Source organism: Salmo salar, chromosome ssa10, assembly GCF_905237065.1.
Source record: "Salmo salar chromosome ssa10, Ssal_v3.1, whole genome shotgun sequence".
NCBI classification, from domain to species: Eukaryota; Metazoa; Chordata; class Actinopteri; order Salmoniformes; family Salmonidae; genus Salmo; species Salmo salar.
Window position 1 is genome coordinate 112,560,295 of NC_059451.1, and position 19,299 is coordinate 112,579,593.

At 50.4% G+C, this 19,299-nt stretch overlaps 1 protein-coding gene across 1 annotated transcript in view; it reads left to right on the plus strand.

Moving 5' to 3' along the window:
• Positions 1-19,299, plus strand: part of si:dkey-106n21.1 (solute carrier family 23 member 2) — a 77,550-nt gene that overhangs the window by 44,193 nt on the left and 14,058 nt on the right. Inside the window, exons 6-7 of the mRNA XM_014125661.2 lie at positions 2,887-3,004; positions 4,831-4,987. Of these exons, the coding sequence (XP_013981136.1) occupies positions 2,887-3,004; positions 4,831-4,987 (275 nt within the window). The remainder of the gene's footprint in view (positions 1-2,886; positions 3,005-4,830; positions 4,988-19,299) is intronic.

A 19,299-nucleotide genomic window follows, 5' to 3' on the forward strand; every position in this document is an offset into this window, starting at 1 on the left:
TTTGCCCAGCGAACGGACGACATCTGCTCCCTACCGGTTAATCTGACAAAGCTCCAACCGCCTCAGATCTTAAAAAGTGCCCTGCAGACAGAACTGTCACCAGCCAACTTACTGCAACCCTCGCTCAGCCTCTCCTTCAACTCTTACCCCCCCACCCCACCCCACCCAAACCCCTGTGAAATGTGTCTTTATTCACAGAGGGGTTGGTGGGTGGGCGTCTCTGGATAATGTCATAACTAAATTCATTACGGTGAGAGAATCTTGTGGCCTCCTGTCTCCATGTCTGGCTACTAATCAGCCACATCCCACTTAGCCTAGTGACCTTTTCCTCTCTCTCTCCTACCATCTTGAGTCCTCCTGCGTGCTCAGGGGCTTAGCCGAGTCACGGGGACGCCACTGTTGTCGTTGTTGTGCCAGACAGTGTCGGTTTATGAATGGAAGCTGCAAAAGGGACCACTGAGCTTCTAGACCAACATCTGCATTTGATACCGTTCCATTCATTCCATTCCAGCCATCCTCATTTTCTTCACCTGCCTCCACTGCCGGCAGACAGGCATCCACACCCTTCCTTGGAACCTCTGTCAAGCGCCCTTTAGTGCTGGGGAAATTATTATGTAACCACTCTTTCTGGTAGTAAGGGGAATCCGTCTAAATTCTGGAAAGCTGTCAAATCTCTGATGCAAATCTTATCATTGATGCATTCAATCTGCATTTTATTTCAGCGGGATATATTTTTGAAAGAGTGTCTAACCCTAATATCTCTAAGAGTGGGCTAAATGCTGATTCAGGAATTTTGCATATTGAAAAGGGTAGTGACGTTTTTCCATTTCAGCATTTCATAGAAAAACAAGTCCTTGATACAGTAGCTTACTTGCTATAGATACCAAGAAATCCACAGGGGCTGACCAATTCGAGCCGGGTCTGCTCAAGTGTGCTGCCCCCCTCATTGATGTCTCAGTAATCCATATCTTAAGTTTAATTGTTATCAGGAAATATTCGAAAAGCATGGAAAACAGCTTATGTGCTGCCACTCCATAAGGGTGGGGATAGTAGTGAACTTGATAAGTATCGTCCCATCTCCAGGCTTCCATGTCTAGCTAAGATTCTTGAATCTTTGGTAAATAAGCAACTTTGCTATTTTTATCTGAGCATGATATTTTGAATATTAATGAACCTGGGTTTAGGCCACAGCACTATCACAGCAACCACATTAGTTGTTAATGATTGGATTACATCTTCACTCATCGGATGGTTCTGTAATCAAATGAGTCCCTGCATACAAATAACTTTTTAAAAAACATACGAATGAGCTGGTTAAGAAGTTAAGATTTAAAGTAGTCTTTTTCTACAGAAACAGTCAGCAGGAAGCAGATTGTGCAGTCAACTTTTTTACCTGTTCTTGATTATGGTGAAACTATTTATCAAAGTGCAGCTGCCACTACTCTCAAACCCATGGATGCCGTTTGTTTTATCACAGGAGACATTTTAATTACTCATCACTGCATTCTTTACCAAAGGGTGGCTGGACCGCTTTAAAGTAACACGCTCTTTTTGTTTACAAAGCTCTGCTCCACAAACTTCCAACTGACCTAACATCAAATTACAATTTATCAAACCCATTCACAGGGGTGTCTAGAGAGTTAGGTAAATCAGCTTTTAATTTCCTTGTACCCTATGTTTGGAATAATCTCCAAAATACAGTACGTTTCGACTGGATGCTTCGGTGTCCCTAGGGCAATTCCGACAACTGACAACTGACTGATTTTTATAATGAAGAATGTGTTTGTTTTAATTGACTGTGTTTTGTATCTTAATATGTATATTGTGTATATTTATGTTTATCTATACTTGCCTATTGATGTACTTGTTTTGTATTGTGCAGGTCAGTGCTCATTTTTAAAAAGAGACTTTAGTCTCAATATGACTTCCCTGTTGAAATAAAGGTAAATAAAGAAAATAGGGGTCATAGACCTAGCCTGTGTTCTGGGAAGGTTTGCTTATGGAGGCGAAAACTGTGGTTGCATGGTTGGAGGTGTCGATATTGAATTAGATCGACTTTATTCCTGGAAACAGTGCTGGGAGTTGAAGAGAGGATCTGCATCGTGGTGAACACCCTTGACCGGCTTCATCCAGCTGTCACAATATTAGACGGCACCGATAACACCCAAGGCCAGGCAGTGTAGTGTTAGGAAATACGCCCCAAATGGCACCCTATTCCCTATATAGTGCCCTACTTTTGCCCGTGCACCGCATAGGAAATAGGGTCCCATTTGGGATGCAAATTTAGTGAACAGGTTATCACTCATCTCAGCGCTGTTATCAAACTACAAATAGTTACCATCAGTATCCCACAATTACATAAGATAACATGCATTTGATTGTCATAATATGTTCTGGGGTATCTGTAATACACTATGAATTTTCAGTTAGTTTTATCACCCAGGATTAGCCGTAGTCTCCCTTTTGTTGTGAGCTTTAAGCAACGTCTTAACGTCTTAAATAAAGGGTGGGATCACGCTCGCACAACTGCATGTAATGACATGTTATTCCTCGAGCTAATTCACTCCAAGTTGATGTGTATGAAAACATATTAAGTCTATATATGTGGGCGGCAGGTAACCTAGCAGTTAAGAGTGTTGGGCCAGTAACCGAAAGGTTGCTGGTTTGAATCCCCGAGCTGATTAGGTGAAAAATCTGTTGATGTGCCCTTGAGCAAGACACTTTACCCTGATTGCTACTGTAAGTCCCTCTGGATAAGAGTGTCTCGTAAATTACTCAAATGTGTTTGGGGCCCTGTTGTGGCCCTATTGTGGCCCTGGGTTAGAAACCACTGGCTTAAGGTGGTCCAATGTGTGAAAACCTTGTGTTTGTCTTTCCTTCCCACAGGACAGTGTGCCTCATCCTTCTGTTTTCTCAGTACCTGAGCAAAGTTGAAGTTCCTTTGATTGCTTACAAGGATAAGAAGTGGGAAGTGTTCCAGTATCCTCTCTTTAAGCTGTTTTCAGTAAGTTACTATACCTGTTTTCTGTGCTGAAAGATACTCGCTTCATATATACAGTACATCACCGTTTTATAAACCACACTTTAATTCTGCACACGTTACAATGTTTCAGGCACAGACTCTGCGTGTACTTTGTGGCCCTTCGTAGCCCTTCGTAGCCCTTGCATAAACAACTACAGTATACAACTTACATTTTAAGAAAATGCGTTTCTTGTAAGAAAATGTATGAACATTGCTACCATTTATACATCTGTTACCATAAAAACTCTATTGTTCTAAATTAAATGTATACTTAAACGACAAATATCTTACCGTACGGACTCGGGAGAGGCGAAGGTTGAGAGCCGTGCGTCCTCCGAAACACAACCCAACAAAGCCGCAGTGCTTCTTGACACAATGCACACTTAACCCGGAAGCCAGCCGCACCAATGTGTCAGAGGAAACACCGTACACCTGGCGACCGTGTCAACGTGCACTGCGCCGGGCCCACCACAAGGCCAAACCCTCTCCTAACCCGGACGATGCTGGGCCAATTGTGCGCCACCCATGGGTCTCCCGGTTGCGGCCGGCTGTGACAGAGCCTGGACTAGAACCCAGAATCTCTAGTGGCACAGCTAGTACTGCGATGCAGTGCCTTAGACCACTGCAGGTTTCGGTTTTACTAGGACGTGACGGATGGACGTAAGCATCTACCTCTGGTGCTAAAAGTTGCATGTTCAAATCCAGTGACAGAAAGTGGTTTTTCGAGTTTTGGTTTAAGCCTGAACCTTAACCCTTACCTTAACCATTCTGATTTAAAGCCTAACCTTAAGATATAGGTGTTAATGGCTAAATTTAACCCTAACCTTAAAAATGTGGAGTTAATGCCTAAACTTAACCTTAAACACTTCGAAATTTGACATTTTTGAAGAACGTCTAAATTTGACATTTGAGAAACATGGATGAATGTCTGAATCTGATGTGAGAGCTTGTTGTTTAGTCCAGGACTAAATTTAATCTGGGTCCAGGAAACTGGCCCACAATGCGCTACAGGAACAGAACACTTTTGGAGCCAAGCATAATAAGAAAGTCACTCTCAGTGCCTTCTTTTTTAACACCAATTTAGTAACAATACATTCCTTTGGGAGTGATGATTAATGGACAGTCTGCCAAAGGCAAGTTAAAAAATGTGATAGAAAAAAAGCTAAACCATTGATGAAAAGGAGTTCACAGCAGGGTTTAGTCATTCTTATTTGCACACCACGATCTACTCCTCAATGCACCTATATAGAACTCAAATTTTACCAGTTGGGGAAGTGTCACTCAGGTGTCAACATCACAACAAAAAGCAGAGATGTAACAGAGCTAAACAGGCCTAGAGTTTAATATCAGAATGAGGATGTTCCACCCTGCAGCTAGGGAACTTCTGGAGTTAACTTGTGATAGTGTGAAAAAGATACTGTATGTCAAGACAAGCACACACTTTACATTTACATTCTAGCAGCACTTTAGAGTTGTCACCTGTCTGCATGGATACCTACCATTCACATTTCAACTCGACGTCTGATGGAAATGATACAATGAATACAAACAAAAAAATGCCACAAAGTAGCAGCATAAATACTATATGTCTCTAAACGATGTCTAAACGACATCTAAACTAAATGATATGTCTAAACAATGTATCTAAATTGTATTTTTAAATGATATGTCTCATTGAGATGTCTAAACTAACCGATGTTTCTAAATGATATGTCTAAATGATGTCTTAATGAGATGTCTAAACTAAACAATATGTCGAAACAAAGTTTAAACTAAACAATACATTTCTCCTTTCTGTTCACCCACAGGCTTTGTTTGGGATGTGTGGTGCTTGGTTGGTCTGCTTCTTGCTAACCATCTTTGAAGCCCTTCCCTCTCAGCCGGACCAATATGGCTACACAGCCAGGACTGATGTGAACCTGGATGCCGTCACCAGCGCACCATGGTTCCACGTCCCATATCCAGGTGAGATGGAGCAATATAATTTATTATTTTATTTTGAATTCTTTCGTTATTCAGGGAAAACCCATTGAGACCAGGGTTTCATTCCCAATACTGCCCTAATCCCAGGAACACAAAAAAACAACAAAAAACAATGTAAAACAAAACAGCAGAAAAGGACTATTACCATTGAGTAGGCTTGGGTTTTTCTAGGGCGTTCTGGACGGGGGTGGTGGATAGGCGCAATCCATTGACTGAAAATGGCACGCGAATGGATGGACAAAGACATCGATCATGTGACACCATTCATTCCTATGTGAAGACTCAATAGTGCATTGAAGCCAAATTACGTCGGTTCAGATGGCATCTGATGGAGACATAACATGCGCAGTTTGAGATACTCCAGGAAATGTTGTTGCAGGCTAGTTTAGTGCTGCCCCCTCTCATTGAGTAACTCAAGTTGAAGGCTGACCGGAGTACTGTAGGCTGCCATTAGAAACTAAATTATTCTTATAACTTCTTCTGTGTGCGATTTAAAAATAATGAATTCAAGGACATGCATATGTTGTATTAGAATCAGTTATTGGTACCATGATTGCGGTAGCAGAGAAAATAGTCTTTGACTTAGGTGACTGGAGTATCTGAAAATTTTATGGGCTTTCCTCTGGCACCGCCTATTATATAGGTCCTGGATGGCAGGAAGCTTGGCCCCAGTGATGTACTGGGCCGTATGCACTACCCTCTGTAGCGCCTTATGGTCAGATGCCGAGCAGTTGTGTCACGTCCTGACCAGTTAAGGGTTATTTGTTGTTGGAGTTTGGTCAGGATGTGGCAGAGGGTATTTGTTTTATATGGTTTGGGGTGGTGGTGTAGGTAGTAGGTTGTTTTATTTATGTATTCCGGGGGTTTTGGGCACTGCTCTGTGTTTATGTATTTCTAGGTTTAGTTAGTTAGTTGTGGGTATAGGTTCTAGGTTTGTTTTCTATGTAGAGTTAATTGGGATTGGACTCCCAATTGAAGGCAGGTGTGTTGAGTTGCCTTTGATTGGGAGTCCTATATTAGTAGGGTGTGTTTGTCTGTGTGTTTGTGGGTAATTGTTTTTGCACTGCGTTTTGTGTGCCTGCAAAACTGTTGCTGTCGTGGTTATTATTGGTTTTCCTGTGGATGCTTTACTCTGATTCATTAAAAATATGAGTATCCACATACCCGCGGCAGTTTGGTCAATTCAACACGGCACCTTTTGTGACAGAATTACCCACCAAACCAAGACCAAGCAGCGGAGAGAGGAGCGGCACGCTAAGTATATGGACTATGGGGAGAGATGGACTTGGGAGGAGATTTTGGACGGGGCTGGACCTTGGCATCAGGCTGGGGAATACCGTCGCCCACGGCAGGAGATCGAGGAAGCGAAGGCTGAGAGGCGGCGTTTTGAAGCCATGAACGCGCTGGCGAGGAAGCCGGAGAGGCACCCCCAAGATTTCTTTAGGGGGGGGCACACGGGTAGTTTGGCTAGGTCTAGGAAGAGCCATAAGCCAGCTACCCGTGAGTATGTGGAGATGCGTAGGGAAGGTGAGAGCGCCGTGTTTCGCTGAGGTGCGCACTATCTCGCCTACACGCACGCACAGCCCAGTCCGCCCTGCACCAGCACCCCGCTCGTGCAGGGCTACTAGTTCCATCCAGCCAGGACGGGTTGTGCAGGCGGTGCAATCACGGCCACCTGCGCGCCTCCATGGCCCAGTCTTTCCGGTTCCTGCCTCTCGTGCTTTCCCGGAAGTGAGTACCTCCAGTCTGGCACGACCAATACCAGCAACCCGGACCAAGCTTCCCAGTAGTCAGCCTAGTCCTGTTCAGCCTGTTCCCGCTCCCCGCACTAGCCCGAAGATGCGTGTGCCCAGACTGGTACATCCAATACCAGCCCCACGTATCAGGCATCTAGTGCGTCAGCCCAGCCTCGCCAGTCAGGAGTTGCCAGAGTGGCCCGACTGCCCGGGTCTGCCAGAGCGGCCCGACTGCCCGGGTCTGCCAGAGTGGCCCGACTGCCCGGGTCTGCCAGAGTGGCCCGCTGCCCGGGTCTGCCAGAGTAGCCCGACTGCCCTCTGGCCCAGCCCGAGTGGCCCGACTGCCCTCCGGCCCAGCCCGAGTGGCCCGACTGCCCTCCGGCCCAGCCCGAGTGGCCCGCCTGCCCTCCGGCCCAGCCCGAGTGGCCCGCCTGTCCTCCGTCCCAGCCCGAGTGGCCCGCCTGTCCTCCGGCCCAGCCCGAGTGGTCCGTCTGCCAGGGTCAGCCCGAGTGGCCCGTCTGCCCGGCGCAGCTATCGGCGCCACCGAAGTGAGCGACGCCGAAGGTGGAGCGAGGTCCACGTCCTGCACCTGAGCCACCTCCAGGATAGGTGGGTTGGGGAGGGAGGGTGTAGCACAGTGCCGTCGTTGACGGCAGCCACCCTCCCTTCCCTCCCTTATTGTTTAGGGGGATATTTTTGTTTGGGGGTTTGTTTTTTCTTTTAGGTGCATTCCGGGGTCTGCACCTTTAGGGGGGGTACTGTCACATCCTGACCAGTTAAGGGTTATTTGTTGTTGGAGTTTGGTCAGGATGTGGCAGAGGGTATTTGTTTTATATGGTTTGGGGTGGTGGTGTAGGTAGTAGGTTGTTTTATTTATGTATTCCGGGGGTTTTGGGCACTGCTCTGTGTTTATGTATTTCTAGGTTTAGTTAGTTAGTTGTGGGTATAGGTTCTAGGTTTGTTTTCTATGTAGAGTTAATTGGGATTGGACTCTCAATTGAAGGCAGGTGTGTTGAGTTGCCTTTGATTGGGAGTCCTATATTAGTAGGGTGTGTTTGTCTGTGTGTTTGTGGGTAATTGTTTTTGCACTGCGTTTTGTGTGCCTGCAAAACTGTTGCTGTCGTGGTTATTATTGGTTTTCCTGTGGATGCTTTACTCTGATTCATAAAAAATATGAGTATCCACATACCCGCGGCAGTTTGGTCAATTCAACACGGCACCTTTTGTGACAAGTTGCCATACAAGTTGGTGATGCAACCGGTTAGGATGCTCTCGATGGTGCAGCTGTAAACATTTTGAGGATCTGGGGACCCATGACAAATCTTGTCGTGCCCTCTTCACGACTGTCTTAGTGAGTTTGGACCATGATAGATCGTAGGTGATGTGGACACCAAGGAACTTGAAACTCTCGACCCGCTCCACTACAGCCCCATTTATGTAAATGGGGTCTGTTAGGCCCGCCTTTTCCTGTAGTCCACGATCAGCTCCTTTGTCTTGCTCACATTGAGGGAGAGGTTGTTGTCCTGGCACAACACTGCCAGTTCCCTGACCTTGTCACTATAGGCTGTCTCATCGTTGTCGGTGATCAGGCCTATCACTTTTGTGTCATCAGCAAACTTAATGACGGTGTTGGAGTCGTGTTTGGCCACGCAGTAGTGGATGAACAGGGAGTACAGGAGGGGACTAAGTACACACCCCTGAGGAGCCCCAGTGTTAAGGATCAGTGTGGCAGACATGTTGTTGCCTACCCTTACCACCTGGGGGCAGCTCGTCGGTAAGTCCAGGATTCAGTTGCAGAGGGAGGTTTTTAGTCCCAGGGTCCTAAGCTTAGTGATGAGCTTCGTGGGCACTATGGTGTTGAACATATTGTGTGTAGATGGGTGATATTTAAAAAAATATTTCATTCATTTTGAATTCAGCCTGTAACACAATAAACACAATAAAATGTGGAACAAGTCAAGGGGTATGAATACTTTCTGAAGGCATTGTATAATGGGGGATCCTGTTTTCTACTAACAACGTGGCTTTAATGAGAGGAAGTGGTCCTTCTCCCCTGGCATAATCCCATTACTCCCGATCAGAAGGTTAGATGTTCAATTCCATTGGTGGACACTCATTAAATATATATATATATATTGTGGTAAACCGTGGGGTATTGGGATGAGCGTGCAGAGATTGACACAGAGATAGGGAGGTTTAAGTCCACAAAAACAACTTTACTAAGACAGAAAATAAACATAAAGAAAATCAACAAATTTCATTTGGCCTCCACGGCTGGTTGGCACTTTCCTCCACTTAGAGCTGTCCATGTCGGGGAGCCCAGCTCCTGTATTCCCAGCAGAGGGAGCCAACGTCGCCTCACGTACTTCCCCTCTATTACCATCCCCTGAGGTAGACCTCCTGAGATACCACACTCCCCCCCCTTAGCCCTGACTGGGGGGAGGCATGCTAAGGGCTAGGTTTGCATCCCTCGGGGATAGGGCGTCCGCATTGCCATGCTGGGCCCCCGACCTGTGGATGACAGAGAAAGAGAATCGCTGTAAGGTCAGGAACCAGCGGGTGACACGGTCATTCGTGTCCTTACCTCTTGCCATCCACACAAGGGGGGCATGGTCAGTAATCAGGGTGAACTTCCTCCCGAGGAGGTAATACTTGTGGGTGTCCAGTGCCCACTTCACGGCGAGGCACTCCTTCTCGACAATTGAGTATTTCTTCTCCCTCGGGAGGAGTTTCCTGCTGACATACATGATGGGGTGCTCCTCGCTTTCCTGCTATTGGGACAAAACGGCCCCTACCCCTGTGTCAGCTGCGTCTGTCTGGACCAGGAGGTTTTTTGAGAAGTCCGGGGTGACGAGTACTGGGTGAGAACATAGTGCATCCTTCAGGGCCTGGAACGCCGCCTCTGTGTCTATCGCACCGTCTGGGGTAGTCGTGCCTTTGATAAGTCTGTGAGGAGAGAAGCTATTGCGGCAAAGATAGGTACAAATCTACTGTATTACCCTGCTAACCCCAGGAATGACTTAACCTGCATATTGGTTCGGGGGACCGGCCATCCCCTAATGGCAGCGATTTTTTTCTTGGGGTTTCACATTTCCCCTCCCGATCTGATTGCCCAGGTACTCCACCTCGGCGTAGCCCAGCTTGCACTTGTGGGGGTTTGCGGTCAGACCTGCATCCCTTAACGCATCCACCACGGCCTGTAACCTACAAAGATGTGACTCCCAACTGTCACTGTGCACAATTATGTCGTCCAGATAAGCAGCGGCGTACTCACTGTGTGGCCGCAGGACGCGGTCCATGAGTCGCTGAAAGGTCGCTGGTGCCCCGTGGAGCCCGAAAGGCAGAACCTAGTAGTAGTATAACCCCGCCGGGGTGGAGAAGGCAGTCTTCTCCCGGGAGGCCGCTGCCAGTGGCACCTGCCAGTACACCTTCGTCAGGTCCAAGGTGCTGACGTATCTCGCCATCCCCAAGCGGTCGATCAGTTCATCCACCCGGGGCATGGGGTAGGCATTGAAATGACTGACCTCGTTCAGGCCCCAGAAGTCATTACAGAAGCGGAAGGTTACGTCCGGTTTCGGAACCAGCACTATGGGGCTAGACCACTCACTGTGTGACTCCTCCAGTACCCCCATTTCTAGCATTGTCAACACTTCCCACTGGACCGCCGCCCTTCGGGCTTCTGGTATCCGGTATGGCCGTTTACGCACTTTTTCTCCTGGACCAGTGTGAATATGATGTTCCACGAGATCCATGCGGCCCGGCACCTCGGGGAACACGGCCGTATTCCGCTGGACCAACTCTCTGAGCTCTTGTCGATGGGTCGGGCTGAGGTCTTCCCCCATTGCAACTTCGACCGAGGGTGGGCCCTGTTGTGGCCGGGTCCACGTTACGCACAGCGCCTCGCGTGCGTGCCATTTCTTCAGTAAATTCACATGGTAAAGCTGGAGGGGTTTTCTCCTCCCCGGTTGGTGGACCTTATAGTTGACGTAGGGCCCATGCCACGTAGCTAGGAATTTACTCTCCATTGTAGGGATCAGCACCAAGACCTTCTCAGCTGGTTGGAACTCTTGTGGTTGGGCACCCCGGTTGTAGACACGGTCCTGGGAACGTTGCGCCTGGGCCATGTGCTCTCTCATCACTGGCCAAATTGCCATCATCCTCTCCCTCATCTCCTCCACATGTTCTGCTACGCTGCGAAGGGGGGTCGGCTGCTCTTCCCAGACCTCCTTGGCTAGGTCAAGCAGCCCGCGGGGCCGACTGCCATACAGGTGCTCAAAGGGGGAGAACCCCTTGGATGCGTTGGGTATCTCGCGCACTGAAAACATCAGGTGGGGCAGCAGCTGGTCCCAGTTCCTCACGCCTCTCTCGATGACCTTCTTCAGCATCTGTTTTAGGGTCTTGTTGAAGCATTCCACCAGCCTGTCCATTTGTGGATGGTACACACTGGTCCTCACCTGTTTTAACCTGTTTAGGATAGGGGGCAGTATTGACACGGCTGGATAAAAAACATACCCGATTTAATCTGGTTACCACTCCTACCCAGTAACTAGAATATGCATATACTTATTACATATGGATAGAAAACACCCTAAATGTTCTAAAACTGTTTGAATGGTGTCTGTGAGTATAACAGAACTCAAATGGCAGGTCAAAACCTGAGAGATTCCTTTACAGGAAGTGGCCTGTCTGACCATTTCTTGAACTTCTTTTCCATCTCTATCGTTTACTAAGGATCTCTGCTCTAACGTGACACTTCCCACGTCGTCCATAGGCGCTCAGAGCCCGGGAAAAAACAGAATGTCGTCATTCCAGCCCCAGGTTGAAACACATTATCGCCTTTCTCAAGTGGCCGATCAAGGGACACTGGGCTTATGCTCGTGACCCGACCGCCCCCGCCTTTGGGATTTTTTCCTCTGTTTGCCGAAAAGGAGATTCCCTGTCGGAATATTATCGCTTTTCTACGAGAAAAATGTCGTAAAAATTGATTTTAAACAGCGGTTGACATGCTTCGAAGTACGGTAATGGAATATTTAGAATTTTATTGTCACGAATTGCGCCATGCGCGCGACACTTCTTTACTATTTCGGATAGTGTCTGGAACGCACGAACAAAACGCCGCTATTCGGATATAACGATGGATTATTTTGGACCAAACCAACATTTGTTATTGAAGTAGCAGTCCTGGGTGTGCATTCTGACGAAGACAACAAAAGGTAATCAAACTTTTATAATAGTAAATATGATTATGGTGAGTGCTAAACTTGCCGGGTGTCTAAATAGCGAGCCCGTGATGCCTGGGCTATGTACTTAGAATATTGCAAAATGTGCTTTCACCAAAAAGCTATTTTAAAATCGGACATATCGAGTGCATAGAGGAGGTCTGTATCTATAATTCTTAAAATAATTGTTATGCTTTTTGTGAACGTTTATCGTGAGTAATTTAGTAAAATGTTAGCGAATTCCCCGGAAGTTTGCGGGGGTATGCTAGTTCTGAACGTCACATGCTAATGTAAAAAGCTGGTTTTTGATATAAATATGAACTTGATTGAACAAAACATGCATGTATTGTATAACATAATGTCCTAGGGTTGTCATCTGATGAAGATCATCAAAGGTGAGTGCTGCATTTAGCTGTCTTCTGGGTTTTGGTGACATTATATGCTGGCTTGAAAAATGGGTGTCTGATTATTTCTGGCTTGGTACTCTGCTGACATAATCTAATGTTTTGCTTTCGTTGTAAAGCCTTTTTGAAATCGGACAGTGTGGTTAGATTAACGAGAGTCTTGTCTTTAAATAGCTGTAAAATAGTCATATGTTTGAGAAATTGAAGTAATAGGATTTTTAACGTTTTGAAAATCGCGCCACAGGCTGCCAGTGGCTGTTACGTAGGTGGGACGAATTCGTCCCGCCTAGCCCAGAGAGGTTATTCGTAACAGATTGCAGACATCTTTCATCACTCGAGACATGAACGCGGTGCCCTGGTCCGTCAGGATTTCCCGCGGAATACCCACCCGGCTAAATAAATGGAAGAGCTCCCGTGCGATACCTTTTGCTGCCGTTGTGCGTAGGGGGATTGCCTCAGGATACCGGGTGACATAATCTACGATGACCAGGATGTATTGGTGTCTCCTCGCGGTCTTCACCAACGGACCCACCAGATCCATTGCCACCCGTTCGAATGGCACTCCTATAATGGGCAAGGGAACCAAAGGGTTTCGATAATGCACCCTCAGAGCTGTGATCTGGCACTCCGGGCAACTATGGCAGTAGTCCTCCACGGCGCGCTTGACTCCGGGCCAGTGAAACCGGTTCCTGATCCGCGCCCTAGTTTTCTCCAATCCCAGGTGTGCCCCAAGCAGGTGGGTGTGGGCAAGCTGCAACACAGTCCTAACATACTGGCTGGGTATGAGTAACAAGTCTTTTGTCTCCCCATTATGCTTTACTACCTGATACAATAAATGATGCTTGATTGCGAAGTAGGGGTAGTGCCAATCACTTACCCCAGGTAACAGTACGCCATCCAACACAATGACCTGGCCCCTAGCTTTCTGGAGATTGAGGTCTTCTAACTGGGCCGTCCCGAACTGACCCGTGAGAATTCCAGTGTCGGGAGGTCCAACTAGGGCCTCCACCTCCATAAACGGGAGCCTGAGGTCTTCCTCGCACGGTGGCTCGCTTGCCAGAGCGGGGTCGTCTCCTTCCTCCGGGTCCGACTCGGGCCCAGTAGACACCTCTCGTGGCGGGGGTTGGGTTGCACAGGCCACCGTCCTTATTCCTTTTCTTCCCACCTCCCGTGCTCGCCTCCCCAGGTCCCTCCTCCACATGGGCCTAGAAGAGAGGGCAGTCTCGACCGAGGAGAATGGACATGGGTAGGTTAGGAACAGCTCCCATGCTCATCTGGCACTCCCCCCTTCGGGTGGTTATCCTCACTGGACACCGTCACCTCCTCATCCCCCGGTTCCTCCTTCCCCTCTCGTGTGAGCCACTGCGGGTAGGCCAGGGTCACCATGCTGCTGGAGTCCAGCAGAGCGCTGGTGTCGATGCCATCGATTCATACAGGAACCATCGGAGGGGCCTTCTCGGTGTGCACCCAACAGGAGGTGACATAACTCACCATCCGGGTTACCCCAGAGCTGGGAGATGCGGAGGGCATGGCCGCCTCTCGGCCGGGACAGCTCCACGTGAGGTGCCCCGGCTCACCGCACTCATAGCAGCGTCTCTGATCTGGGTCCATCAGCCACCAACGTCGTTGGTTTGGGTCACCGTCTCACTTCTGTCCTGGCCCCCTTCAGCCCCTCTCTGTGTTGTTCGTCCCCCTCGCCGTGTCTCCTCTCTCCACTCTGGCCCCTCTCAGCAGGTCTTGGTTGTTCTGGTGAATTTCCACCGCAGTCAGCAATTCCTCCAGGCTCTGGGGGTTCTGCATGCCCACCGTCTTCTTCATCTCGTATGGCAGGGCCCGAAGGTATTTATCCATGACGAGCTTCGGGAGGGACGGTACTTCCGTCAGTAGCCAGCCCTTGGTCAGGCGCACCAGGTCGCTCATCTGAGCACGGGGGAAAGGGTGGGGTCAAAGGCCCAGTCGTACACGCCGTGCGAGATTGAACCCATAACAGGTTAGTATCTCCCATTTGAGTCCCTCATAATTCGTGGCCTGGTCAGTGTTCAAATCAAAGTAGGCCTTCTGGGCCTTCCCAGAGATGTAGGGTGCCAACAGGCTGGCCCACTTGGGCTGGGGCCATCCTTCCGTCTGGGCCGTCCTCTCGAAGGTGCACAAATACATTTACATCATTTACATTTTAGTCATTTAGCAGACGCTCTTATCCAGAGCGACTTACAGTAGTGAATGCATACATTTCTTTCCGTACTGGTCCCCATGGGAATCAAACCCACAACCCTGGCGTTGCAAACACCATGCTCTACCAACTGAGCCACACAGGACCATACGGGAACTACGACTCCACGTCATCTTCCTCCCTTAACGGAACCAGGAACTGATTCGGGCCAGACTCCTGAGCCCTCCCAACCTTCAACTGGGCTACCTCCACTACCAGCCTGCAGTTTTGTTGGTGCTGCTCCTCCAGTGCTTGCTCCTGGAGAGCCTGTTGCTTCTGCTGGCTGGGGATGAACTGAACCACCAGCTACTCCATGGTAATCTCCGTACACTCGACCCCACGGCACCCAAAGCTACTGAGATGCCTGCATTCTCCACCAAATGTGGTAAACCGTGGGGTGTTGGGTTGAGCGTGCAGAGATTGACACAGAGACAGGGAGGTTTTAGTCCACAAAAACAACTTTACTAAGACAGAAAATAAACATAACAAAGAAAATAACTTAGGTTTTCCACGGCTGGTTGGCACTTTCCTCTAATTACCTCCACTTAGAGCTGTCCGTGTCGGGGTGCCCAGCTCCCGTATTCCCAGCAGAGGGAGCCAACGTCGCCTCACGTACCTCCCCTCTATTACCATCCCCCGGGGTAGACCTCCTGGGATACCACAATATATACTGCTCAAAAAAATAAAGGGAACACTTAAACAACACATCCTAGATCTGAATGAAAGAAATAATCCTATTAAATACTTTTTTCTTTACATAGTTGAATGTGCTGACAACAAAATCACACAAAAAGAATCAATGGAAATCCAATTTATCAACCCATGGAGGTCTGGATTTGGAGTCACACTCAAAATGAAAGTGGAAAACCTGTCACGTCCTGACCAGCAGATGGAGCTGTTGTTGTAGTTTTGGGGTCAGGACGTGGCAGTCTTGTGTGTGTGATTGTTCTGTGTTGGTCTTGTGACTCCTGATCAGGAACAGCTGGGGATCGTTGTTCCTGATTGGGAGTCATATATGTAGGAGTATGTTTGTCACTTGGTTTTGTGGGTAGTTGTTTTTGCACTGCGTGTTGTGTGCCTGCAAAACTGTTCCTGTCTTATATATTGTTTGAATTGTTCAGTGGATGCTCTACTCCTTTATTTTAATTAAAGATGAGTATTCACATACCTGCTGCGCCTTGGTCCATTTTTACAGAAGACAGCCGTTACAGAACTACCCACCAAAGGACCAAGCAGCAGAAGAGGAGGAAGCCACAGGAGAAGAAAATGGAAGAATGGACCTGGCAGGACGAAAGAAAATTCTGGGCGGACAAGTTAAGGGAGCTAAGGGAACCCGAGAGGCAGCCCCAAGATTTTTTTGGGGGGGGGCACACGGGTAGTTTGGCCAGGCCAGGGAAGAGCCGTAAGCCAGCTACCCGTGACTACAGGGGAGGTGCGTACGAGGTGGAGGGCGTCATGTTACGCTGAGGTGCGCACCATCTCGCCTATACGGACGCACAGCCCACTTCGCCCAGTACCAGCGCCCGCAGGTGCCAGGGCAAGGGGAGCATCGAGCCGGAAGGGGTGATGCCAACCCTGCACTCAAGACCGCCAGTGCGCCCTTTCGGTCCGGTGTTTCCCGCTAGACACACTAGCATGGAGGTGCGTGTCTCCAGGCTGGTACGTCCAATACCTGCCCCACGCATCAGGAGTCAACAGTCGTCATCAGAGCTGCCCGCCAGTCAACAGTCACCAGAGCTGCCCGCCAGTCAACAGTCACCAGAGTTGCCCGCCAGTCAACAGTCGTCGGAGCTGCCCGCCAGTCAACAGTCGTCGGAGCTGCCCGCCAGTCAACAGTCGTCGGAGCTGCCCGCCAGTCAACAGTCGTCGGAGCTGCCCGCCAGTCAACAGTCGCCGGAGTGGCCGGACTGCGCTGAACTGCCGGAGTGGCCGGACTGCGCTGAACTGCCGGAGTGGCCGGACTGCGCTGAACTGCCGGAGTGGCCGGACTGCGCTGAACTGCCGGAGTGGCCGGACTGCGCTGAACTGCCGGAGTGGCCGGACTGCCCTGAACTGCCGGAGTGGCCGGACTGCCCTGAACTGCCGGAGTGGCCGGACTGCCCTGAACTGCCGGAGTGGCCGGACTGCCCTGAACTGCCGGAGTGGCCGGACTGCCCTGAACTGCCGGAGTGGCCGGACTGCCCTGAACTGCCGGAGTGGCCGGACTGCCCTGAACTGCCGGAGTGGCCGGACTGCCCTGTTCTGCCGGAGTGGCCGGACTGCCCTGTTCTGCCAGAGTGGCCGGACTGCCCTGTTCTGCCAGAGTGGCCAGACTGCCTGGTTCTGCCAGAGGTGCCCGCCTGCCCTGATCTGCCAGGGTGCCCGGCCTGTCAGGATCAGCCCGAGTGGTCCTCCTGCCCTCCGGTCCAGCCCGAGTGGTCCTCCTGCCCTCCGGTCCAGCCCGAGTGGTCCTCCTGCCCTCCGGTCCAGCCCGAGTGGTCCTCCTGCCCTCCGGTCCAGCCCGAGTGGCCCGCATGCCTTCCGGCCCAGCCCGAGTGGCCCGCATGCCTTCCGGCCCAGCCCGAGTGGCCCGCATGCCTTCCGGCCCAGCCCGAGTGGCCCGCATGCCTTCCGGCCCAGCCCGAGTGGCCCGCATGCCTTCCGGCCCAGCCCGAGGGGCCCTCCTGCTCTCCGGCCCAGCCCGAGGGGCCCTCCTGCTCTCCGGCCCAGCCCGAGGGGCCGTCCTGCTCCCCGGCCCAGCCCGAGGGGCCCTCCTGCTCCCCGGCCCAGCCCGAGGGGCCCTCCTGCTCCCCGGCCCAGCCCGAGGGGCCCTCCTGCTCCCCGGCCCAGCCCGAGGGGCCCTCCTGCCCCCCGGCCCAGCCCGAGGGGTCCTCCTGTCCCCCGGCCCAGCCCGAGGGGCCCTCCTGTCCTCCGGCCCAGCTCGAGGGGTCCGTCTGCCTGGCGCAGCTATCGGCTCCACCGAAGTGGGCGACGCCGAGGGTGGAGCAGGGTCCACGTCCTGCACCGGAGCCACCTCCAGGATAGGTGGGTTGGGGAGGGAGGGTGTAGCACAGTGCCGTCGTTGACGGCAGCCACCCTCCCTTCCCTCCCTTATTGTTTAGGGGTTATTGTTTATGGGTTTTGTTGGGGATTTTGTTTGTTGGTGTTTTTTCGTTGTTAGGTGCATTCCGGGGTCTGCACCTTGAGGGGGGGGTACTGTCACGTCCTGACCAGCAGATGGAGCTGTTGTTGTAGTTTTGGGGTCAGGACGTGGCAGTCTTGTGTGTGTAATTGTTCTGTGTTGGTCTTGTGACTCCTGATCAGGAACAGCTGGGGATCGTTGTTCCTGATTGGGAGTCATATATGTAGGAGTATGTTTGTCACTTGGTTTTGTGGGTAGTTGTTTTTGCACTGCGTGTTGTGTGCCTGCAAAACTGTTCCTGTCTTATATATTGTTTGAATTGTTCAGTGGATGCTCTACTCCTTTATTTTAATTAAAGATGAGTATTCACATACCTGCTGCGCCTTGGTCCATTTTTACAGAAGACAGCCGTTACAAAACCACACTACAGACTGATCCAACTTTGATGTAATGTCCTTAAAACAAGTCAAAATGAGGCTCAGTAGTGTGTGTGGCCTCCACGTGCCTGTATGACCTCCCTACAATGCCTGGGCATGCTCCTGATGAGGTAGCGGATGGTCTCCTGAGGGATCTCCTCCCAGACCTGGACTAAAGCATCCGCCAACTCCTGGACAGTCTGTGGTGCAACGTGGCGTTTGTGGATGGAGCGAGACATGATGTCCCAGATGTGCTCAATTGGATTCAGGTCTGGGGAACGGGCGGGCCAGTCCATAGCATCAATGCCTTCCTCTTGCAGGAACTGCTGACACACTCCAGCCACATGAGGTCTAGCATTGTCTTGCATTAGGAGGAACCCAGGGCCAACCGCACCAGCATATGGTCTCACAAGAGGTCTGAGGATCTCATCTCGGTACCTAATGGCAGTCAGGCTACATCTGGCGAGCACATGGAGGGCTGTGCAGCTCCCCAAAGAAATGCCACCCCACACCATGACTGACCCACCGCCAAACCGGTCATGCTGGAGGATGTTGCAGGCAGCAGAATTTTCTCCACGGCGTCTCCAGACTCTGTCACGTCTGTCACGGGCTTAGTGTGAACCTGCTTTCATCTGTGAAGAGCACAGGGCGCCAGTGGCGAATTTTCCAATCTTGGTGTTCTCTGGCAAATGCCAAACGTCCTGCACGGTGTTGGGCTGTAAGCACAACCCCCACCTGTGGACGTCGGGCTCTCATACCACCCTCATGGAGTCTGTTTCTGACCGTTTGAGCAGACGCATGCACATTTGTGGCCTGCTGGAGGTCATTTTGCAGGTCATTTTGCTCTGGCAGTGCTTCTCCTGCTCCTCCTTGCACAAAGGCGGAGGTAGCGGTCCTGCTGCTGGGTTGTTGCCCTCCTACAGCCACCTCCACGTCTCCTGATGTACTGCCCTGTCTCCTGGTAGTGCCTCCATGCTCTGGACACTATGCTGACAGACACAGCAAACCTTCTTGCCACAGCTCGCATTGATGTGCCATCCTGGATGAGCTGCACTACCTGAGCCACTTGTGTGGGTTGTAGACTCCGTCTCATGCTACCACTAGAGTGAAAGCACCGCCAGCATTCAAAAGTGACCAAAACATCAGCCAGGAAGCATAGGAACTGAGAAATGGTCTGTGGTCCCCACCT